The sequence below is a fragment of the Aptenodytes patagonicus genome, chromosome 17 (assembly GCF_965638725.1).
Source record: "Aptenodytes patagonicus chromosome 17, bAptPat1.pri.cur, whole genome shotgun sequence".
NCBI classification, from domain to species: Eukaryota; Metazoa; Chordata; class Aves; order Sphenisciformes; family Spheniscidae; genus Aptenodytes; species Aptenodytes patagonicus.
The window spans coordinates 8,894,807-8,919,222 of NC_134965.1; the positions used below are offsets into that span (position 1 = coordinate 8,894,807).

At 44.4% G+C, this 24,416-nt stretch overlaps 1 protein-coding gene across 1 annotated transcript in view; it reads left to right on the top strand.

Annotated features, from left to right (window-relative positions):
- Positions 1-24,416, top strand: part of PIGL (phosphatidylinositol glycan anchor biosynthesis class L) — a 62,904-nt gene that overhangs the window by 36,055 nt on the left and 2,433 nt on the right. The window contains exons 3-5 of the mRNA XM_076354431.1: positions 4,737-4,827; positions 10,961-11,028; positions 19,149-19,180. Of these exons, the coding sequence (XP_076210546.1) occupies positions 4,737-4,827; positions 10,961-11,028; positions 19,149-19,180 (191 nt within the window). The remainder of the gene's footprint in view (positions 1-4,736; positions 4,828-10,960; positions 11,029-19,148; positions 19,181-24,416) is intronic.

Genomic DNA, 24,416 nt, shown 5'->3' on the forward strand with positions numbered 1-24,416 from the left:
ATGTTTCCTGGTCCCTAGCCTTGGATTGATTAAGGTCATGCTGCAGGATAAAAAGGCAATAAGGAATGGGAAAGCTCTTTCATCTTGACCCTTTTGGTGTGTAGTGGAATGGAAAATCACGTTAGTACCTTGAAAGTTTTACTCTGGTGTCTCAGAATCTATTAATGGAGACCTAAGCATCTTCGAAAAGGAACGCTATTGCCACTCCACTCCCTTCCCTATCACCACCTGTAAAGGCATCATGTCAAGGCAGAGAGAGGGTGCTTGCCAGTCCCCATCAGGGTAAGTGTCACATAGTGAGAGGCACTGCTTCATAACATACCCAGGGGCCTGAGGATTCAACAGATTTCAGGAGGGACAGATCTCAAGGTTATTCTCACTGGCAGTGTCCCATATAGGACAGCCCATTTCCTGTTTGTTAAGCCACGTGGACATCGCATAGACTAACTGTTTAGTTTAACTTAACCTTTAGAGCAGTCACGAGAGCTTAGTTCATGAGCAGAATAAATTCCATGGAAGGCTTTGAAAGAAGAGTGTACGTATAAATGCACTGGCTGTTGCTAAAAGATCTGTGGAAGGTGAGCAGTGGAAAATTGGACAGAGTTCGAGTGGTATATCATGTAAGAAGGGTGTAACTTGGCAATATATATCTGTGAAGGTTTTTAAATCTCTATCTTGGCCAAAAGAGACCCTCCAAATGACAGGAATCTAGCCATCTTGAGCCCAAACGTTCCTAGAAAGATGACCTTACAAAATTGTCCAGGCTACTGGCAAGGATAGCATTACTGGCAACATGCACAGTGTTTTAATGGCCAAGGCTGAGGCATAAGAGGAGCTACGCTCCACAGCCCACAGCAGGCAAGAGGAGGAGGCCTGGAGAGGAGCTGGCATCAGGCAGTGATTGTTAACATTTCTTTCATTCAGCCAGCTGTAAGACTGCTGGGCAAGATCCGCACAAGGCTGATTTTTGGTTTAATGTGCTGATGTGATTTGCTGTGGCCCCCTTGTAGCTCTCTGCTGCCTGGGACAGGCTATCCAGGACAACCCCTGTATTCTTCCTGTGCAAACCTTGGGAAGGGGAACTGCAGATGCCAGTGTCTGCTCTGTCTGTTCAGCTTGGCAAGGAGGAAAGCAAGGAGGCAAGAAGGAGAAAACCAGGGGTCCTGTCCGGTTCTCACTACCAACAGTGGATGGTTAAATAGAAAGGTACAGGTTTTTGTTTTCAGAAAACAATGTTTTCCATGACTGGTCCTGCTGAAATCAGTAAGCAAAGACAGACACTACCCCATACTGCAGCAACTGCAGCACCATAATTCTCCATTTCTCTCTCTCTTCAGTCTATAGATCTCTTGGCACAGCTGTAAATTCCCTGTACAGTGCACAGCATGGCTTTCACTGAAAAAAGCTGGGAAAACAACATTTCTGGAGCCTTATTCCATTAAAAATATTTTTTTTGCTGCTTCTATGCATCTCCCTATTTTTCCCTGGTCAACAAGGGTTGCATCCAAGCAGCCACCTGCATTCATTATCAGTCATGTGGAATGCCCATAAACATCACTTCCAGACCGTAACAGTTTGGTGGAAATGAGGCCAAGCGACCAAACCCCTCTACTCTTTCCACCAGCACCCTCCAGCAGTGTGACCTGGGAGGCCTCTCCAGTGCAGGATTTATATCTTGATCTGTCGCAGTGACCGACAGCAGCAACGAGGAGCTCTCTGGGGCAGAGGACAGGGAGGGCGGGTGTGGGGAACCGTGTCTCCTGGGACAAGCTCCAGTCTGCTCCAGGGAATGTGCTAATTTTCACTCCTTTATAGTCCTTTATCTCAGCCCTTCGACCTTGAGCTCAGAGGCATTATCAGCCTTAGCCAGAAAGGCAGTGTGGAGTTAACCATTTAAATGCTGAATGTTTCTCATACTAAGTCCTGACGGTAAAACCACAATGAATGCAACTTATTTCAATAGTGCAGCAAGTCAGTGGACTTTTCAGGCTTGGTGAGGACTGATTTATGATATTAGGAAAAATACTTTGTACTGAATAGTTGATTTTGTGAACTACAGCAGCTTCCAAAGTTTGTATGTCCCTACAAAGTTCCTGGGGCATGTAGAGACCTCCTGTAAGAATGTATCTTGTGTTCATTGCTATAGGGTGTATAGGAACTTGGTTTTCTTAGTCACCTTTTCATCCTTACCTGGACCCAATTATTGATATCCAGAGCACAGGCAGAAAGTTATTGGTCTCATGCTTTCAGCGGGGTCCCTACTATCATGGTAACCCTTCAATTTTTGACTTTACAAAGTATTATACAAACTCTTACCAAAAAAAAAGTAATTTCCTGGAGCAATCTAGATTAATGTATTGCCAGTTCTACTGACTTCTCTGGGTGACTTTGGGCATGTCATGTGTCACTTTTTGTGTTTGCAGAATGAGCTAGGAATACTTCAGTGGGCCATCGTGACTATTAATGAGTTATGAATGTGCTTATATACACGTGTGTCTGGTTTGGCAAGATTAGCTTCTCTGTCTTTGGTGCCTGACAAACATTATGCAAGAAAAATAATTCCTTTTTCTTACTAGGAGTGAGTGGTCTCTCCATGAGAAGCAGTAAGCTGGAGAAACAGAATTTTTTGCAGAATATTCCAGCTTAATCAGTTCAGTGTTCATGGAGTTAATTTGCTCATGCCTTCAGATTGTTTTGTTTCCAGGGATTCTAAACCGTTGCCTCCAGCTGTTCATTTCCATTGAACGAGGGTGATCTTTATCTGTCTAAACTAGTTAAAACCTGCTCCACTACCCGGCAGCCTTTTTGGAGACAGCCCAATAAAGCTGAGTGCAGTGGCTATGACACCAAAGCCTCCTGGACATCATAAATTCCAAGCCCTACTTTTTTTTCTGACCTCTCACTGTTTGAGCACCCCTCCTGTTTTAATGGGACTCTTCACTTCCTCCACAGCTCCATTTAACCCCTGTCCAAAAAGAGGAATGATATTTGCATTGTAAGTGGCCAGTGAAGAATCCCTTTTAGACTAATTTACTACAATATTATCAGATTAAGCCTTGACATAACCTCAAAGGTACCATTCGAACAACTGAAGGACTGTTAGACTTGCACTTAGACTCTGCTCAGTGTGCATGTTGCTTGGGATGTTTTAGCTGAAGCATATTTTTAAAATGTGCTCCATTTAAAGCTTGCTGTGACGTGGTGGGACTTGTAATACCTTCGGGGTCAACAGAGCCACTTCCTCTTCAAACATGAGATGTGAAAGTTTTTGTTTAGAGCAGATGAGATGCAGGTTTGTTAAGCTGATGAGACAACCACCAGATGTACCAAAGAATCTTTCCTATGATGAAATTCAAATGTCTTGTATACATCAGGCAAAGATGATGTCTATACAAGAGGGAATTGCAAACAACAACAAAAATTTCTGTTGTTGGTAATACCGCTACAGGGACCGTAGCTAGAATGTGTACACTAATGTAGAAGTGCCTTCCCTTGTTGCTGGGATTTCTAACAGCACATTATTTTGGCCTGTGCTGAACAGGAGTACATAACACAACAGGTGAAATGCTAATGGTCAGTTTGTACGTTAGGCTCTTCCTTCTACTACTACTACTGTTAGCAGTGGGAAAACTTGTGGCCAGAAGACCTCTCATGAAGACCCAGGTTGAGCTTTACTTTGGAATGTGCCGAGGAGACATTTTCCTGTTGTTTTGTTGCAGATGTTATAATTCTTGCTCTCTGGGGAGTCAGCAAGGCGCGAAGAGTGTTGGGAGGTAGCACCCCTGCTCTCTGCAGCAAACAGCTGGATCAGTTCAGATCCAAACCCATGTGTCTGTGTGAGAACGCTGTGTAGTCACTTTTCTGCTAAACCACTTCACAGCAATTATCAGACTATCAGAAGATGGAAAAGGTCTGAGAAAAAGACCAGTTTAACATATCATTATTGGTCTTTAGCAGCTGTGTGTTATCCTATTGTTACTAATAACCTTTTTAACTTTGCAAGCAATGTTTTCTTGGCGCCATTCAAACATAATGGCTGGGGGGTCAAATTCAGCTCTCAGTTGTGTAAATATGAAATAATTCTGTTGGCTGCCTGGTGTTATTTTGCATTTGGCTCATGGTGCCTTGCCCCTAGGAGCCTGCAATCTAAAATACCCAGGCAGAGTATTCAGTCACAGTATGCTTTGCATACCCAGTTGGTATGCAAAGCATAACATAAACAGATGAAGAACTACGATCAAATCCATGCAATATAATTATGGTCCTATTGTCCTCTGGTTGAGGTTAATGGGTTATTCCTGTATAAATGAGAGCAGGAGTTTGCTTGTTACTTTTCATATGTAATTCACCAGTAGATTATGACTGGAAAGTCTTTCAGGAAAATGTGTTTTAAAAGGGGTTTTAAATAAGAGAAAGTAATTTTATTGGGTTGAGTAGAGAACAAGAATCATTGAACAAAAGAGATGTTGCTTAAAGCAAAGCAGTCAGAAAGTCTGCCTTAATGGTAAGAAGAAAGGGAGACCTTGGCAAATCTATGAGGAGGGTGTTGGAACTGCTGTTTCCCTTTCAACCCTCCAATATACAAGCTTGTAAAACTCCTAAGTAAAGTTCAGTGGTTTTATATGATAAATAAATTTATCTTGATTTCATTCTCTGATAAGAGGATCTCTCTTTTCTAGCGTGGTCTTTATAAAGTTCTCAGCAGTGAAGTGACTAATTGCACTTCTCATTTTCAGGGATCTTCCAGATAATCCTGCTGTTGAATGGGACACACAACTCCTCGCAGCCTTTGTGCTAAAGCATATAGAAGCCAATAACATCAACCTGGTAATGCGAAACTTTCTACAGCACAGGCAATTTCCACATTACTCTTGAGCTAGTGTTCTAGGCTTTTTCCTTCCCTCTGAAAGCTTTCTTTGAAGTCTTGAAAGTTAGGATTTTGCTTCTGGATTCTCTGTGAAATAGCCTAGGTATAAGTATACCTATATATAAGTATAAGTATATATATATATTCATTTTGAATATTTGCTTTATAATGTTTATCCATTTCTCTAGCTAGATCTTATGAAGCCTCTTTTGGGTTGTAGTGCCACCAGCCTTCACTGAAGTAAAAGCTTCAAATTGGTTAAAAACTGCAAACTCTGTTGGAACTAGTAAGCGTCACGGTAGTACATCTTGGGGTTCACTAGTTGTAGAAGACCCTCTGAATAAGCCCAGCTGAATTTCAGGTCTAAAATGATACCTGAAAGCAATTTTGCATTTTGTAGTTTAAGACTTTTTGTGAGTATTTGTACAGCTCCTGTGTCTTGACAAGTAAGACATGGTCATTCTGATGCACTTCAAACAACTGCTAGAAGATCAGAACGAATAGAATTGCTCCACTGAAAATTATGGAAAAGGATGATGGTGTGGTTTGGATGTATCTTTCCTCTCTGGAGATCTTTCTTTGCTTCCCAGTGAGAAATAAACGGTGGAAGAATTTTGCTTTACTAACTCCTCAAATGTTTTCTATGTTTTAAAGCAACCATTTTGCCCCTGTTGCTAGGTTTCATTGATGAAGAGAGCCCATCTGGGATTTAGGCTTATGCTTAGGCTTAGATTTGAAGTACGTTGGCAGGCGTGTGTTAGAGAGCTAGATTAGCAGGGATATAGGTCAGGATTGAAGAATATTAAACCGTGGAGATTTCCTAGCACTGGTATAGGAGGTTTTTTCCCCACAGAACAGGAATAAGGGCCTAAGCACAGAAAAGGTTGTGTTCTGTTCTTTTCTGTAGAACCTTGCTGTGATCAGGCATGTCACTGTCACACACTGATTAGCAGGAAAATCACAAAAATCTTAAAGCCTTTCAGCAGTTCACAAAACAAGAAACCACATCTCCTGTAGCATGAAAGCCCCATGAGCACAAAAACCAGCATCATGCATCCAACTCTGTATTGATTCTGAGGCTAATTTTCCATGAAATTCATTGCTGTGCACAGAGACAAATGCAGTTTTCCTGGACTCTTTTTGTGCCTTTTGGCCCCATGAATAGATAGGTTTTAATCTAATCTGAAAGCTCCTAATACAATAGGATTTGTATTGAATGTTTGTGACTCTCACGGGCACTACTAGGACAAGTGCACCAGAATCCCAGTAGAAATTCTGAAAACACTAGAACTCCTCTAGATGGTTAGAAAGGGTTAGATCTTTGCCTCAGAGGAAATTGAACTCAAGCTGTTTGTGCTGGGGGAGGCAGGAGTCTGCCACTAACATAGCGTGAGCTGAAAAATCAAGTGCGGGGTTTTCAAAGCAAGAAACACGCACAATCACTAGAACTCTACCCGCTGTGCTGCGGGTGTCAGGTATAGCTGTAGTAACAAGGAACACTGTGGCAGGGCCCACTGCGTTCCCCTCAGCACTTCCCTGAGCAGCAGTGAGGACAAATTACTGTAGCAGAACATGTCAGCAGTACCAAAGGCCACTGAAGCAGCTTCTTGGGGATGGTGGTAATGAACTGCTCTGTAAACTTACATTATTTTAAGTGTCCCAAGTAATCACACAGGTCTCACATGTTTGCTATAATACCTTTCATTTAAGAGCAGACCTAGTTTGCCAACAACAGCAAGGCAAGTGCCTAATTACCTTTGTCTAACATTCTGCATTTTAAAACTTCAAAGCTTGCTATCTGTTAGCCATTCTTAGAGCATCTCTGCTGTCCTGAGACAATGGCCTTGCCTTGAAAGGTAAACTGAGTCTATTTTTCAGTAATGTTGAAATTGACAGAATTGGCTTAACATGTTAAAAGAGCCTTGTCAAAACATTGTGTTGTTTCAAACACAACAAGCTAACTCAATGGAGTTAACGTGATTGGAAGACATGTATTGTTTTAGCTATCCCAGTGGGAAAACTTTCCCCAGTTCTCCCCCTAGTCATAGCATAGACAATGGTGTCTTTTATTTACAGAACATATGTATCATCTGGCAGTGGAGAAGCAGGCTGCAATTCCAACATGTCTGAAAGGAAAGATTGCAAGGCAAGGAGTCGCACCATGTTATGCGTAGTTTTGTTCCATTGCATAGTTACTCATTTCCTCACTTGCCCTGGAAGTCCATGAGTAACTCAATCTATTTGAGAGCTACAGGGACATATTTCATCCAAGCTCTACATTAAATAGTGCAGACAGAAATTAACAGTTGGTGTACTCAAAGCCAAAACTAATTTATAGACTTTGGAAATTATTTCCTGCCTGCTGGATTTATAAGCAAAAGCCAGTGTTGCTGGGAGAGGCAGCCAAGGCTAGTCTGTCTCGATCCAGATTAGAAAGTATTCGGTGTATAAAAAAAATAAATTACATAGTATTGTGTGAGCACCAGGCAGGCTCTAGAGTATGAGGCTCTACTAGAGGCCTTAAGGCTCTACTCTTAAGGATCTCAGGTTTGGTGATAGCAGAGCTTGGATTAGGAGGCGACATTCAGACTGTGTTTGGGGCAGATGCAGTGCCGAGACCAGAATTCAGGAATACCACGTTCTTACAAGCTGCTTTCCACTATGGACTGATGGAAACATCATCTGTACAACTGTTTGTGGAGGAGTCCCATTGTCTTGGGTCAGCTCCAAATCAGCCTAGAAAGCCAGATCCTTCTACAAATGGCATTCAAGTTGGAGCTTATATTTGAGAGGGGGAGTTCAGCTCTCATGTTTTGGATCTCAGCCTCCACAGTCTCCTAAAATTTGGGAGCATTTGAATGTGTGATGTTTGTAGACAATTTTAAATGCTTTTGCAGAACACCAGATATGGAGGGCAGCATGTGGAGTTTGCTAGAGGAGGCAACAGAGCTGGGACAGACTTTGGCATCCCTTTTCCTCCCTTCCTCACTTATGTTGCAGTCTCCTCAGGTGTGCTTTGGGGTACATGAGTGGGAGGCCCCCAGGACCTTTCATTCTAAGAGCCTGTGCATGACTTACACACTTGCAACTCAAACCTGGTAGACACTGGGATGTTGATCATGATTAGATTTTTCCTTTTTCATCCAGTTGACCATTCTTTTTAGTCTTTAGCTTCTCTGATTTAGTAGCAACAAGAGACACCTCCAAACATAGACCCTCCCAAGAGGATCAAAGGGAGTTTGAATGTCACTGGCCGCTGCAAGTGTAAGTCGGGCCTATGAAATGATGCTCAGAGGAAGGCCATTAGAAATGGAGTTGCTTGCTATGCAATTTTATGGGATGGCCCTTCTTAAAAAGGAAGGAGACCTTTCTATCCCCACCAATCTACTTGAGCAGATGTGTGCTCTGTTTGAAGCATTGGATGACGCCAGAAAGAGTGAGGGAGACCCACAGCTTTGAGTGCTTTTTTCCTCCGATGCACATGGTGTGTAGAAGGAGCATGGACTCCAGACCTCTCAGGATTTTTCTCTTCTGCTAGTAATTGAGTAATTTCCTCTGTGCTCTCCCTCCTCCGGAAGGGATTTCTGGACCTGTTTGTCTTGGCTGTTGCTCTGGCTTCCAGTAGTGAAAGCTCAATTTCCTGAATACCAAGGTCACCCAGAAGAAAACCCTGCAACACCAAGGGCAGCAGTTCCCATTTCAGAACAGGTGTGGGGAGGGAACTCCCTCTTGCCCTAAAGATTTCATTGAGCAATAATTTCCATATCAAGTATATTTCCTATCCCAGCCTTTTGCTCCCTGAACTGGCTAAGCCTGTTTTTAACCCAGACAGTTTCAAGATGTTCAGGTTTTCTCATCCTGCCCTGATTGTTTGCTTGATTTCATCATCAGCCTGGTTCAGGTTATGTGCTAAAAGCAAACACACCGGCTAGCTGCACCATGTGGAAGAAGCAAATGCTCCCGTGTGAAAATATCTTCAGCATGTGAGAAAGAAATTCAGATTTGTTATCAATGAAACGAATCCCTGAAGCCAGAGGAATATATTTACATGTGATTGCTGCCTGCTTTAAGTCACGAGCACCGCAGTGATGCTGTGGAATCAGTACCCTGTTTAGACAACAGACTTCAGAGCCCATTGGCTAATTTCAACCACATTTGACAGCAGGGTAGTAGTCTTGAAATGTTCTGTTTGTACAGGTTACGTGAAAAGAAATGATCAGGCAGAAGAGACAAACCCTCTCTCTGTCCCCATTTAGTAAAAAGGTTTAGTGCAAGTCCAGCCCTTAGCAGACTCACACTGTTATTCACCTGCATAGGAATTTATTCTGCCTGCAGTGAATGGGGGACATTGTCATCTTAGGAAAGTGCCACTCTAGGTAGGAGTGACTTCAGAGCATGTTTTTTCTTATCTGTAAAATACAGGGTGCTATGCTGGTTCCCTGAGCTGTACAGAATGTAATAATGTCTTTCCCAGATGAGCTACTCAGAAAGCTGATAGCCTTAGGGAGGGCTTAGCGCCATGCCAGACCACGGAGTCCCTGCAGAGAGTCTCTCAGGTAATGCTGATGTACAGCAAAAGCAGCCAAAGCCAAAGACATAACTTTTCTCCTTATAAAATAAGGATTGACCAGAAAATGCTTCTTTGTACCTGAACGAATCCAAATTGGGTCCTGCCACTTCCTGCCATCAATGAATAACCCCACTGCTTGGTGGCAGCATTATTACAGCCACTGGGCAAAGTGGAAAGTCTAATTGTGGACTTGTACTGGGTGGATGGGTTTATAAGCAGGCTTGTCTGGAGTTTGTGGTTTTTGAAGTATTTCTTATCACTGTCTTTGTGTTTCCTCTCCCTCTTTGCACAGTATCTCCTGTGTTTGACAGAGCCTCTCCTGTTGGAGGGTGGAGTAGCAAGTTGCAGGACAGGCAGGGCGGCTTTTGATCTTCCCTTGATCTTTAACCCAGTACTTCAGGTCCTGCATATAAAATAGATTTTGAAAAGGGAGCTGTGGTGAGTAAGCAAGGCAGTAGCATTTCCTTCCTTGAAGAGAGAACAAGCTGGCAAGGAAGCAGACATTGATTGAAATGTAGGGAGGTTATGGTTTCTTCCTGGTCATAGAGACGGGAGCTGTGGAGAGCTCTGCTGCCTGGCCTCTCCCAGAGCAAAAACCTAACTTTAGGCTGTCCAAGGACTGTCACTTTCACCATCTGGAAAACCTACCAGCACACATTCCCTGTCTGCTCTACACTTTGCGCTGCCAGTTTGTCTTCTAGGTTGGAAGCGGGAGCCTTTAAGAACCCACTTCACAATACTGTGCAGAGTGAGCCCTTAGGGTGGATGCTTCACCCCTGACACATTATTGATAGGTCTTAGGGCAGGGAGCCAAGGGTATTCTGTGCTTTGGACGGTGACTTGTTAGTGCTGTGTTCACGCATTACTTCTGCATTATGAAGTTCCCATTTCTCCCTGCAGAGAAGCAATAAACAATATGATCTTCTCATTCAGCGAAAAGCCTGACTTGCTTGTAAAAAAAGCGCAGTCAGCTGATTCTTTAAAAAGGCTTGTTCTTATATCAGATTATTTTATCACTATGTTATCCTGTGATGAAGCCTCGTTACAATCAGGACGGTAGTACATGATTGTGTTGCTCTTGTTAAAGCAATATGTCCTGATTCACAGTACAACAAACTATAGTTTCACCCTGTAATCTGCAGGCATTCTAGTATGTTCTCAAATCCAGGAGAGAGTGATTCATAGAGCTGGACCTCTTGGGTCAGGAAGAAGTTTGCAAAAGATCACTCTGAAAGTAACCTTTTGGCCTGGTAATAAGTAACAAGTGCATCCTGCCAGTGGGAACACGGTATTTGTCGTCTTTCTGTTGTTCAAGCTGTTAGACTGTGTAGTCGTCTAGTTCCAGAGTGTCTTGTTTGTTGAGTTGTATTTCTGTAGCATGAGTTCACACACAAGGCCTCATTGTGCAAGACAAAAACAACTCTTTAGATAACAATGGGCTGGGACAGTACTGTGTTAGAAGTCAAAGTTGGTAACTGCAGTTTCCTTCTTCAAATTATTATTGTTCTATGATTTGTTTGCAGGTGGTAACCTTTGATGCAGGAGGAGTGAGTGGTCATGCTAACCACATTTCTCTTTACGCTGCTTTAAGGTACAGTGTTCTGCACACTTAATTGAATGCCTCACTATAGTGTTACAGAGCGAATGTGGTGTTTGTGTGTAAGCAGAAAACTAATAGCTAGAGCCAAGAGCAGTATTAATGTAACGGATATAACTGAGTGCCAGGCTGTGGGACACGATACTGTTTGGAGAAACTCTTACAGCTCTGTAAATGACTTACAGCATCCTTTATTATTCCATCTGCTGGTGCTTTGCCAGTCTCCCTTTCACTGGGCCCTCTTTGCTCTTCCTGTCCTTGATCCCACTAAGATACACCACAGATCACTTTGCACTTCTGGTTTGAGGAGAGTGTGTGAATAGCTGATGCCTGAGCTGGTGATAGCTGGATTTTGGAAAGTTCTGCACCATTGTTCCAGAGGATATTGCCATCCTGTCTGGGTAACTGAATTTACCTCTCTGACCCAAGAACGTTGCTCTTTCACTGGAGCTGTCCCTATTTACCACTCTTCCTAAGTCAACTTGTTCCTTTACCACTTTATTCTTTACATTCTGAGAATCTCTGTCTCTGTGCTGTGATGTGGGAAGGTTGCTAGACAAAAATCCCTTGTATTAAAATCACCCAAATTCTGCTGGCAAGACAGCTACTGTATTTTATTTTAACCCTCTGTTCATTCAGACCTCATTGTGTCCTAGAGAGATCTCCCCCAGAGCTGCCCCTGCCTTTCCCAGGCAAGAGAAGAACTCTTTGCAAGTATATCTTGTATTTTTAGCACACATTTGTTTTCTGAATCATCTGTGCAATTCAGATAACTCTCTGGCTCTCCTTGCTAACAACACCACAGTGATTTGCCTTTCTCACTTGCCTGGAGAAAGCTGCAGTGCCACAGAACCCATTCTGTGACCTACTGAGCTCCTCTGGGAAGATGCTGAAAGTCTTTGATGCTATCTGGTGGCTGGAATTCAGCGTTAGAGGGGATCATGGCTTTTCCAAGCAAGTTCTGAAATACCCTAGCAGAAGGAAAAGGGGTGGAGTTAAAGCAAACTGTGTGTTTGTTTGGGCTAAGCGGGGAGATGCTTTCCGGCACAATGTTATTTGAGATGTGAGTGGGGAACAGAGGTTGATGACCGATGCTCATACCATTGGCACAGAGGTACTAGAGAGCTTCCAGCTGCCTGGACCTCAGTGTTTGCTCAGTCAATTGCCGTACGGCCTGCAAATAGGAATGGAGGGCAGATTGTTAGATGTCCCCCTGCATCCTGAAGAGATACAGGGAAAACAAGCTAGCAGCTGAATTATGTATGAGAAAGTTAAGGAAAACTCTCAATTTTAATCCCAGCTCTACTGTTGTCTCACTTTGTGGCTGTGCAGAAATCACTTTCCCACCTTTGTTCTTTAGGTTTCCTGTGTGTGCAGTGGGGATGTTAACCCTCTTCTTGCCTCAGAGTATGTTACTAGCAAGTATTCATTAGATGCAAGCCCCTTGAACTCAGATCTTTGCATTAGTCCTTAGCCTACAGCAGAACATTGTCCTGGGCTGATGAGATACATGCTGATAGGGACACCAGAGCATAAGCAGCTCTCATTAACTTAGGGCTGGTTTGTTTCTTGTCTCTCGTCCAGTCCTGAATCAGCAGAAATAAGCATGGTGGCCCAGTCATCTGCATGTGGCAAGAGTGATTCTGTGGCCACTGAAAGGTTAAGTTTATTTTTAGTGGCTTGCTTGCCCTCATTATTTTTCAGTTTGTGTCATGGAGGAAGTAGAGCGTGACTGCATCACTCCTGATTTTCAGTGCCCTGATGAGTTCTCACATGTTGGCTAGTACAGGCAGTGCTGGGAGCATATGCTGAGGCTTCTCACGTACCTCCCTGACAGCAGGGCTTTGCAAAGCAGCGGTTGCTGCCCCTGGGGCCCCAGTGTTACATGGCAAGAAAAAGGCAAATGAACTCTCCCCTCCAGGTATCATGTGCAATGTATTTATTAACCATCTTTAAACAAGGTCTGCAGGGTTCTGCCTCCACTGTGGCTGTAAGTGGAAAGGATGAAGCAGAGGGCTGGTGCAGTGATCCTCAGCTCTTTTGGATGCTCCCAGTCTGTGGGAGATAGATTTGTGCCCACTACCTAAGAGATTACTTTCTGCGAGAGCAGGGGTAGAACAGGCTGTGTGACCCATGCCACAACTCCATGCTTCAGGAGGTGCAAATTACTGAACAGCTTCAAGGAACAAAACAGTTCAGGAAATGGTCATAGCTGAGCAGATGCTCAGTATTTTCTGCTAAGGGCATAAATATTCTTTCTAGTGTCTGGAACAGAGGTTATATTCAAAGGAGCAGGAACTATTCAGAAGAAATGTGCCCTTCCCCTTGCAGCAACCTTCCTCCTGACAGCTTGCAGGGAGTCCAGCTGCTGCTATGTGCCTAGGCTTCAGATCTGGGAGGAACTGTGAAATGCCAAGGTTTGAGAGTAGATCTGTTCTTCTGCGAGGGAAAAATAAGAAAAAACAGGATGGGAGAGGAACACAAATTGCTATTTGATTTCAGTCTCCCCTGGGAGTATTTCAGTTCTGGCTTCCAGACAAAAAAACCCAACCCAAAACCAAGAAAATCCCACTATAGCGAAGAAGGGAGAATTGGAAGCGAACCTCTGTAGCTCTGCTTCTTTCCCCATCACCTTGATTGGGCAACATCATTCTCTCTTAGCCCCCAAAACAGGAGCTTTCCCTGTGGCCAAGAGAGGCTGGATCCTGTACACGCGTCCACAAGGAAGAGCAGGTCTTGGGTGACATCAAGGTCACTTTACTCCCCTCTCAGCATTTGGCCAGTCACTAGGCACTATGGTAATAAGCATGGTAAATACTGCATGACAGGAATATTTGACAACCTCTCTTTCCTGCACTTTGAAATGACAGTGTTTGCACTGAGATCACATGTAATATCGAGGTGGTTTAGTTTTGCATGAGTCATTGTGCATTTTGATTTTAAACAAGCCCTCTTGCCCAGTAGCCTAGCAAATAGGGGGCTGTTGGTTTTGTTGTTTGCTTGCTTGCTTAGGGGGGAGAGGAATGGTCTTTGTGAGGGGGAGGAAGGACTGGACCACTCCTTTTCTTCAGTGAGCTATCAAATCCATTTCATCCCAGCTAGAACAGAAAAGAATAGTCCTTGTCTGCTTAGGGCAGAGCAAACTGAGTGGAAAATAGGAGCTGCTATATTTAACTACTGTGCATTATGTTGTTATAGCAACTGCATCCATAAAACTTATATCAATGATGCCATATAAAAAGCTACATCAAAGTATCATTAGCTGAGCCTATTCTTGTCGATTCCATTTGGAAAAACACCTCTCAGTCCTGCAGGATGTTTCTTAACATTTGCCAACTCAGTGGTAGGTTGTAAAAGAGACTGTGCAGAGGTGCTGTTTGGGAGCTTAGTGCTTTATCACTCTTGAGTTGATTATGATGCAGCTTGAGTGCCACTGATGCCTTGTTGTACTTACATGTCGCAGCCTGACTATTGAATGCCCCATTTATGAATGCCATGGGACATAGCATCGTGCAGAAGGGTTGCACTGAGGCTCCCTGAAAGAGGAGGATTGATTAAATGCCAGTTTCAAATAAGTATATCGAAACAATGAACAGTGCATTGTCCAGCCAAATCCCACAGACTTGGTGGGTGCAGTTCTCAAAAGCCACCAACTGCATTACATCCCTACAAAGCACAGTTCTGCTTGTATTGAATTTCCAAGGCCAGGTCTTTAAGGATGTGTTGAGCAGGAAGCAAGCTGTTTCTTGGGTGGTTAGCTTGATGATAATGAATGGTATCCCATCTACCATTTTTATTCGATGCCTTCTTACAGTGTGGGGCTAGAATGGGACTCTGATCTCTCATTCCTTTTAAGCAGCTGTAGCCCGTGCACTTCAAGTGAGTGGCATCTCATTTATGTTTTTAAAGCAGGGTGCTGTTTTGTATTTCCCTTGCCTTTTCCCAGAAAATCCTTTTTTCAAAACTGGTTATTATTTGCTCTGTCTTGGAAAAGGATTTCCTGTGTCACTGATGTGTTTGTTTGGGATTGTTTAGTCCCTGCTGGAGTTCTAGGTTCCATGCAAAATAAAGAAGTGTTGAAGAAATAACAGGTTCCAGTATCTTATGTTTCAGCCTGTCCTTTCACAGTCCAGCTCACTTCTGGTGTTTTGTTTTACTGATCTTAAATGTCCCAGGGGGAACTTAGGAGTGGTGGCTGTGATTGCACCCAGACTGCCTCCATAAGGTCAAGACAGAATTGTCCTCCTCTGTTTACCCTTTGTGACTCTGTCCCTTCCCCTCAGAGGACTCTGCCCTATGCCTGGCATATATCCCATAGCTGGGTACGTTGTCCTAGATTTTATCTCATTCCTTCACCCCTGCTCCCTCCTTCCTTAAATTGACTAAGTTTATTCATCCCAGTGCCCTCCATGATACTGTCGAGAGCCGTTAGGATAGAGCTGAGCACAGGGCACCAGCATTGCAGGGATCCCCCCCAAAGAAGTTTTTTTTTCCAAAGAAACAGCCTCAAGGAATGTCCTTCCCAGTGTCACTAGGCTGCTAGCAGCATGAGTGGAGCAGTGACACTGCACATTCTTCTCCCAGACAGTGCAGGGACCAAAGCACAGAGCCACAGAGCAGCTCTGTCAACTGGAAGATCTTGGAATCAACACCTTTTTTTCTGACTGGCAGAACCATCTTTTGCCACTGCAATACACGTGAGTACAGAGTGCCTGAATAGTGTTTTACAAACTGCATGTTGCTACATGGTGTAGTTCAGGGTGCATGGAAATGGAGCCAGAAAGTCCGGTTAGGGAGGGAGGAGGCGTTCCAGATAGCAAACATTCAACATCTGGCAAGTATATCCCTCTAATGTCTCTGTGATTCCTAGGAGACTGGCTGTTCTTCCTCTTTCACATCTGTTTCATCAGATTAATTGGGCAGATTAGAGGTTATGATCCTAAATGGAGCCCCAATGCATCTTTAAGACATCCATTCTTTGCCACGCTCTTCAGAATTGTATTTCCCCAGTGCTCTACAGCAGCCAGCACAGTCAGTTCAGTGAAGGGTTTTGCCTTTGGCACAGGAGACTATTTGGAGAGTGAAGTCATTGATCTCAGTGAACAATTTCTCATCAAACAGAACATCACCAAAACTGTAATCCACCCACCAGGGCATCAGTCCTGCTTCTACCCCCGAGGCGTTCTGTGTTCCCCAAGACCGAGGTTTCAGCTCCATCTTGACTTGTTCCTTCTTGCCATCATGGGGAGGTATCAGTGGTCAGTGCCTCTTAGGAGCTAGCCCACTCACTTTGCTGGCATCTTTCCTTGAGGATGACTGAATAAAGATGGGGAATTTGGGAACTAGCTCAGTCTTGCAGTTTGTAGGATGAGGATTATTGGACCATTTCAGTTTTTCTGCTGAGCAGATGCAGCTGATAGCTACAGACAGCAATAGCTTTCAAAGCAGCTGGTCCGTGAGGGAGGAGCTGGTTCTGAGTCCCTGCAGTGCAAAAATGGTGGGTGCCTTCAGACATCTCACAGCCTTTTGAAGTTCTTCACTGCAGAGGGTCCCACTTTCCTTCAAATGTGCATCTGAACCTACCACAGGCATAATAAAGAGGGTGCAGTGAGAGGTGCCCTGTAATCAGCTGGCCTCTGGGACTTTGTGGACAGGTGGGAATAAGCCACCTTAGATCACTTTATGTTTAAAAAGAAGAAGAATTTTTAAAAATTCTCTCTGGAAAAAAACACATGGAAAGAGCTCCTGAAAAAGAGCCTGTTTGTTTGACTTTTTGAGATTTTATGCCAAACTCTCATTTCACCCAAACCACAGCAAGTCCAATCTATAAAACAACATTCCCAAAATGGCAACAACAGAGAGCTGCAACCTCTCCCCTACTTGGAAGTGTCCCACAGAGAGAGCTCCAGCAGGGTGGAGATGGGAGCGAGAAGATTGATTTGGGAGAGGATTGGCTAGTTTTATGAACGTGTGCAGGAGGTAGAGTTTTGTGTTTCTTTCTCTCTCTCTCTCTCTGCAACCACAGTTCATTGCCATCTCTTGCCTGAGAAATACAAACGAGCAAGGCTGCAATTCCTCTGCAGCATTATAGCTGGGTGGAGCCCATTCCCATAGCTCTGCACTGAGCCTTGCCGAGTGCTGAAGCATTTGGCTCAGGACAAAAAGGATGAGGAGGGAATCAGTTTCTTCATGCCTTTTCTTCCAGATCAGTGTCAGGTCTGCCTGGCAGCAGCCTTGAGAACCTTTCGGTAATGAAAATACAGTTTGTGTCTCCCTGAACCTTTACACAAGCACAAACTCCTTAATTTGCTGCTGGATCAAACTTTCCTTCCCTGCTGAAGACGCTCTCTGCTCCTGCTGAAACGTTTCCATATGAACTGGATCTCTCCTTGCTTCTGTTTCTAGTGGCCAGGAATGGTTATTATTAGTTCACTCTTGGAGCAGCTCTTCACATCCTTTAATTTGCTGTCAGTTAGTGCTTTGAAGGTCCCTCTATGGCAGCACACCCAGAACAGACACTAGGACTTTGGATAGTTAGCCAAATTTCACAACCACTCACTGCTTTATCTCTCCAAGCTTGTTTTAAAAAGTTCCCACCCTGCTAGCTTTACCAAGTGCTGAATCACTTTGGGTGGCCAGATTCTAGTTGTGAGGGAAGAAACCTCTGGCAGAAGAGCAGAGCAGACATTAATGGAGATACTTAAACCTTCTTCCCCCCAAAAAAAAAATTGCTGGTAATGTTTACAAGGCAACATTTAACAATCTTTGTCAGAACTGTAGGACTTGAGTAGTGGGGTAGAAGGTGGCCAAGTCAGTATTACAAGGCCATTGTTTAGTAGAAAATGGTATTGTTTACAGATCTTTGGCTCTGGAGAAGAGGAGACCATTGGCAGGAGAATCTATTTAAGGCATATGTCTTCTCATTGCTGTTTGAGTTCTGCCATGACCTGCATTTCTGGCTTGACTTTTGCTTTGAATTGCTTTGGGTATTCATTACTCTGTGCTTCCTATTTTGTCTACGCCTGTGTAGCTAATCCTTTTCCTTGAACTTAACCAATAGCCAGAGATAATCCTAGTTTGAAAGTGACTGGAGAAACATAACAGTTTACATATAATGTATGTTTTATCCTGGTTGATTTACACATGAACTGTCACATTGTCCTTCGTTAAATACACCACTTTAAGATGATAACAATCTCTTTAAATATTACACAGGGTTAAATAACTTTTCTTTTTTTATTTCCTTTCTCCTTTTGGCAAATGTTCCATTGTTTGGACTTTTTTTTTCTTATGGAAGAGCAAGCCTGGGTGTGGGACAGCTCTGAGTGCCATCTGCTGGAGACCTGCTTCCTCCCATCCCTGCGATGGGCCAAATCTGGAGGCGATGCAAATGGTGATGTGAGCATAAGTGCTCTGAAGCTATGAACCACAGGCTAGAGCAGGAAAAACAAGAGAATTAAAAAGGAATTGAAGCTAATACCCTCTGATGCCTTCATCATATCAGGATCATTTGCTTACACTTCTTGATAGAAGTACCATCACTGTTCACATCTCCTGCTCTGGTCCCCTCATTCTGTTTCCAAGGGATGCATTTTTGCTACAGAGACTTCTCAGGACAAAGTCATGAAGGGATCAAAGTCTTAGTGAGCAAAAAGTCAGAGCAGCTTCTCAGATGTCCCAGTGCCAGCATGGGTTAGAAAGAAAGAAGCTGGTCCCCGAACAGGAGCTGCCACTGAGGCAATGTCCCCGGTCAGCAAACACAAGATTTTAAAGAGCCAGTGCTCTCAGAGGTGAAGAGCCTTTGGCAGCCTCTTGCAGTTTCCCTTAGTGCAACATGAGAAGTTTGAGAGCGGGTTGGATTTATGGAGCTTATTTGTTCTGTGTCCCAGCAGCCAGGATGAGGAAAGGAATGGCAGAGTCATATGGGGAATGAGGCTTACCACTGCCTGACATGTGCATCCAGTGTCGACTCCTGAACTTTCTTACAAGATTAGCCATTGTAAATGTGTGTGTATTAAGAGAAAAGGGTTGATTTAGCATACAGAGTTTATACCTGTGAAATCAGGATTTGAGTAACATTGAGTGTTTACCCCCATGTATCTCTTCATTCACAGGTACCTGCATTCAGAGCGGAAGTTACCTGAAGGTATGTCACATTACGCATCCATGACCCTGCAGGCATTAGGCAATTGTTTACATGAATGTTCTGTCCAGGGTTTCATTTGCCTAACTCACCTCTATTTGCAATGCAAATGAAACCCGCAGCTGAACTCTTCCTTGCCCTTTTATCTCCCTGCAGTTTTTTACCAGCTCAGGCTTCTCTACAGTCACTTTTCTGTCCTTCAGGGTTTTCCTGTCTTGGTGGTATGATTCAGTGTCTGGCCTATGCCTCTTGCTGTATTGTGTGAATAGGAGTGCTGTTTCCAGGTCTCTCAGCTCAGTCCCAGAGTTTTTGGTCACATCTTACTTATAAGCCTTTTTTTGTTGTTGTTGTGACAAGAGCCTCAGAAACCATTACCAGCTCAGCCAAAAATGGTTGCATGTACCAAGCTAAGCTTCCATCAAAATGTGGTCAGTATGGGAAAGGTATCTGAAATCTGCACTGGCAGAATAAATCGTTGGAGTGGCTTTTTTCACCTGTAAATACACAAGTATTTTTGAGAAACTCTCTGTACCAGTAGGGAAAAGAAAGAACCAAAGTACAGAAGCAGGCTGCTCCTGACCCCCTTTTCTAGCTGCTGTCCCAGAGTAGATCTGCAGCCCTTATCTCTAGCAAACAGTGCCTGACTCAGGGACAAATTTGTGGAACTAGTTTAAGCACAAAGCTGTGAGCTGTTTGGACAGAGCTTAGGAAGGTGGCTCAACCAGGCCCACCCAGTCAACCTCCCTCAGCAGTCATCTGGACTTTGTTTCTTCAGTTCTAATTCCCGAATCATTGTAGGATTTGGATGCGTCACAGCAAATCAGTTTTAATTCCCTGCTAGCAGCAAGTTGCAGACAAAGATCTGGTGGAGAGAGCATGAGCCAAGATGGCAGAATGCCGTTTAACTGAGTTCTGACTCTAGTCTCTTCAATTCCCGCATCTATGAAACAGGAGTATTAATGCCGCCTTCATTCCTAGGACCTTTTCTTTGTTTACCTTTGGGATGCAGCAAAGAGCTCTGTGTGTGCTGTGTGCCGTACAGAGAAAGAACAAGGAACTGCAGTGGTAGATGTCACTGCTAGATGTCAGGCCTTATCTAGACTGAACCACCCTCATGTTCTGTTCATGCAGGTTTGTTAGATATACTATGGTCCTGAATATGGTCTGTGCCTCAAATTGGTTCAGGTTTGAAACGGACCCATGTATAGACAACATTTCCATTTCTCTAGCAGCATCAAGAGACTCCTGAAGCTATGTGAAAGCCTTGCTGTTCTGATTACATCACATCTGACATGACCTACAAACACCAAAGGAACGGGGAGCTCCCATGCTGCTGCTTACGCTAAGCCTTTCCAAATATAGTTCCAGTCTCATTGAAATTCCCAGTATTTATAATTTGATCTGGCAGGCGTGCAGGGCTGTGCATCAGAGGGGCTTAATGAAACAAGAGTGATGCTGGGATTGAGGCTGTCTGGATAGAGCTGAAAGGCATGTTCAGGCCATGGAAATGTGCTGCTCTCCTGTTGGTAAAAAGAAACTATTTGTGGGTGAACCTGTGTAAGCCCATGTGATCAGGGAATCCACAGAAAATCTCTGCAAATGCAAAAGCCAGCTAAGCCTTGCATTGCCTCACTGATATGCAAATGAGCACCCTAAATATCCTGCTTTGCTTTCTAATGCCTTTAGCCAGCATAAACACAACAGGCTCCTTATTATCTGTAGTCAAGTTCTCCAGTCCAGGCACAAGCACATAGGCTTGTTTCAAGAAGCCGAGACAGCTGCTGGATATGCATCCACCCCTACTACTGGCCCCATCCAGCTATAACCAGCACTCTTCCAAAAGAAAAAGAATTGGTGTGCTAACGTCTGTCAGGAGCAGTGCAAGCCTTTAGCACACGTAGATCTGCTAATTTCTCATTCTAGGCATACTTGCTGCATAAGTGATTTGGAAGTAGAAAGCCAAGCCGAACAGGCTGCAGGCTTCATGCACTTCTATTCTAGGCCTAATCCACTAGCTATATTGATCTTGCCCTTTCTGCCAACCCAGAGAGGTTGTATTACACTGTTAATCCCATCCTGCCCAGGTCACAGTCACAACAGGCTCTGAAAAGCTTCACCTGCTGGTGTCATAGGAGTAGACTAATCAATGGCAGCACTTCTCTTATCCTGCTTGGCAGGGAGCAGCCTGTTTCTCTGAACCCTTTTCCATCTCTCCCTGGACTGTACATTCCTTCCCTGCTTCATTTCATCTCACGTTCCCATGCGGAGCAGCCTTTACTGTCAGCATGTGGAGATCCTTGTCGTATCACTAACACAGAAGACTCTTACAGTGCCCTTCATTTTGTGAGGCTTGAATGCCATTGCTTTGCCTGATCTGACCGATAGGGACCCAGGAAGCCAGACTGATTAATACTGAAATCACTTGCAGTTGTTTTGAGCCCTTATTGCTGAGCTTTGGGGAACAAAAGGGCGTAATTGCTGCATGAATTAATATTTCTTAGGGAAAAAATTGTGAGGAAAGGGAGAGCACATTTTGTTAACAGAGCAGCCCAGGCTTCAGAGATTGGTGGTGGGTAACCCTACACCAGCTCTCTTCCCATCATTGCAAATAGGAATTCACACGGCATTGCCAGAGTCCATTAACAACCATCCAGGAAAGGAAAGACCCATTGCCCCATGTTTGCTCTAGCCCTGTCCTCCCCAGTAAGCACTGAAAAGCAAACAGGTGGCCAGTGGGAATGCTGACTACAAGAGCAAGGAGATCCATATCTATTCCTTTCCTCTGCTGTGCCATAGTGCAGCACCATATTAACTCTTTTCTCTGAAATTACCCACCAACAGATTGGAACTGCTGAGCAGCCCAGAGGATCTCTGCAGAGAAGCAGGGGAAGAGTGGTTCCCCTACTCATGGCACATCACAAGTTTGCTTCCAAGTTTGCTGCTTGGAAACAAGATGTGTCTTTAGTGGGAGTAAAAGAACTGTCAGGGCACTTCCATGTGCAGCTGCAACACTTGTCCCTGCAGAGCATCCTTTGCAATAGCAAGCTGAAACCTTACGGCAGCTAAACAGCAACTGCTCTGTCTGTCACTTGTCAAGGTGGATCATGAGCGAGACAGGAGCTCAGGCTCGCGGTCGGGAAGTGGCACAGGCCATGCTGGTCACACAGCTGCCTGCATTCCCGCACGTCCGAGGGACTCGCTGCAGGGAGCTTGGCAGCGCCATCGGTCCTTCCAGATCGCATTGCACAGCCGCTGCTCTGCAGGGACGGGCACGATGACCATGCAAGGGTTGGATGGCTGAGGCCGCAGTAGGACGGGAGTAGGGACGTGGTACAGCACTGACATAGTTAAGACAGGAGGGCCTTCAAGGCAGAGGGGTGCCAAAAGTGATCCTAACCTGGGCAGCCTGGGCAAGGCACTGCCGGCAGGGACGCAGGCTGTGGGTCCCGGCTCCCTCGGCAGCTGGCGGACACCGCCATCTCCCGGCAGCTCCTGGCAGGCCGGGCCTGCAGCAAATGTCCATGAGCTTCAGGAGGGCTTTTCCTCCGGTTCCTGGCACAGCGCAGACTTATGTCAGCGTTTGTCTGGATGGAAGTGCTGGTGATTTCCCTTGAGGCCTCCAACCCTGCCCATTGCTGCCCACAGCAGGAGAAAAAACTCCTTTGAATGCTCTGTCCACCCTACTGGGGAGTCATGTCCCAGGATCAGTGCAGAAAGAGAACTGAAAGGGGAGCACGGTCCTGGAGCCTTCTGTGATACTGAAATAAAGTTACCAGTTTTGCTTTTGAGAGTGGAAAAGGGTATTGAAAAGTTAGAACAAATTGTACATCCTTCTCTTGAAGGAGAGAGAAGAAAGAAAGGAATTGAAAGATGCTGGAGGCGTGCTGGAGGGAGTCCATCAGGATTGCCATGTCCTGCCATTGCAGGCTTTGGCTGGAATAAAAGCAAGACCTTTCTTTGCAGTGAAATGAGTTAGTGTCACTGGGAAGAGGCAGGGGACACAAATCACTTGTGAGGGGATTTGTGGAGGATCATCCCATACGTGCTGTTTGTTCCTGGGTTCAGTGTGTCACAGACCCCTGGCTGGGGAAGGAATGGTGCTTGCTGGTGGGGTATCTTTCAGTACCATGCTCTACCTTGAAGACTTTTGCGGGCTTCTTCCCCTGTGTCTCCAGGAAATTAATTCACCATAAGAGCAGCAAGTTCCTATCTCATACTTGATAGAGGCTAGACTGAAGGATCTACCAAATGTCCACAGTAGGGAAGTTAGCAGCAGGTTGACTGTTCAGATCTTTGTGGGATGAGATTCCTTAGCAGATCTGCACAAAGGGCTCCTAGCAGAGGCATCATCACCTCTCTCACAGAAACCCACCTCACGTAGTTACTCTTTTCGGAAAAGATGTTTGCTTCTGCCCCTATCCTGGAGAGTCTTTTCCCTTAGGAGGACACAAGTCCTGCCTACATTTTAGAGCCAAGAGGTATTTGAGCACCACCAGTTCGCTTTGTGCTCAGGACATAACAGCTTAAGCAGTATTAGACACGTGAGCACAGGCTTCCACACTAAAATGGTCCATTAGGCAGCCTTTGTAGCAATTCAGCATTGTTCTTTGTCTCCTTTGTATAATTTCACCGTTTAAGGGTACACTGAAGAAAATCTCATTGCAGATCTAATTGTATACCTGACCACCTGTGTAAACTGTGACTTTGACCTCTTCTGTTGAACTTTAATACAATGTCTGAAGTGTGGAGCATAATCACAGCAGCTTCCAAGCCCTAAGAAATCCCAAAGCAGCTCCCTTGAGAGCTACAGGCTGTTAACGGGACCATCAGTAACTCTGAGCTCATCAGTGAAGACAATTTAGCCATGGTAAAAAAAATAGCAATTAACTTCTGAGTTCAAGGGGCTCTTTAAAACAGAAAAAAATTCCACACCAGTAGAATCTTTATACATGTTACCTTCATCTGCTTCATCACAAACGTCTGAGCAATGAATTCTGGAACTCTGTTAAAGTGTAACTGCCTGCCTGAGCTAATATTTGGTACAGCCATTCCTGAATCTTGTAAATATTTTTTCTGTAGCAAAGAATTGGAGTAGAAAGAGGAAATTTCATTTTTGTAGCTGAACCAGAGACTGCGGTTTTAAATTTCCATTGTATGATATAGTGCCAGCATTCAGAGAGCCATCCTGTGCTTTTTCCTTTGAGTCTAACTATGTAGGAATAATTTAAATTATACGCAA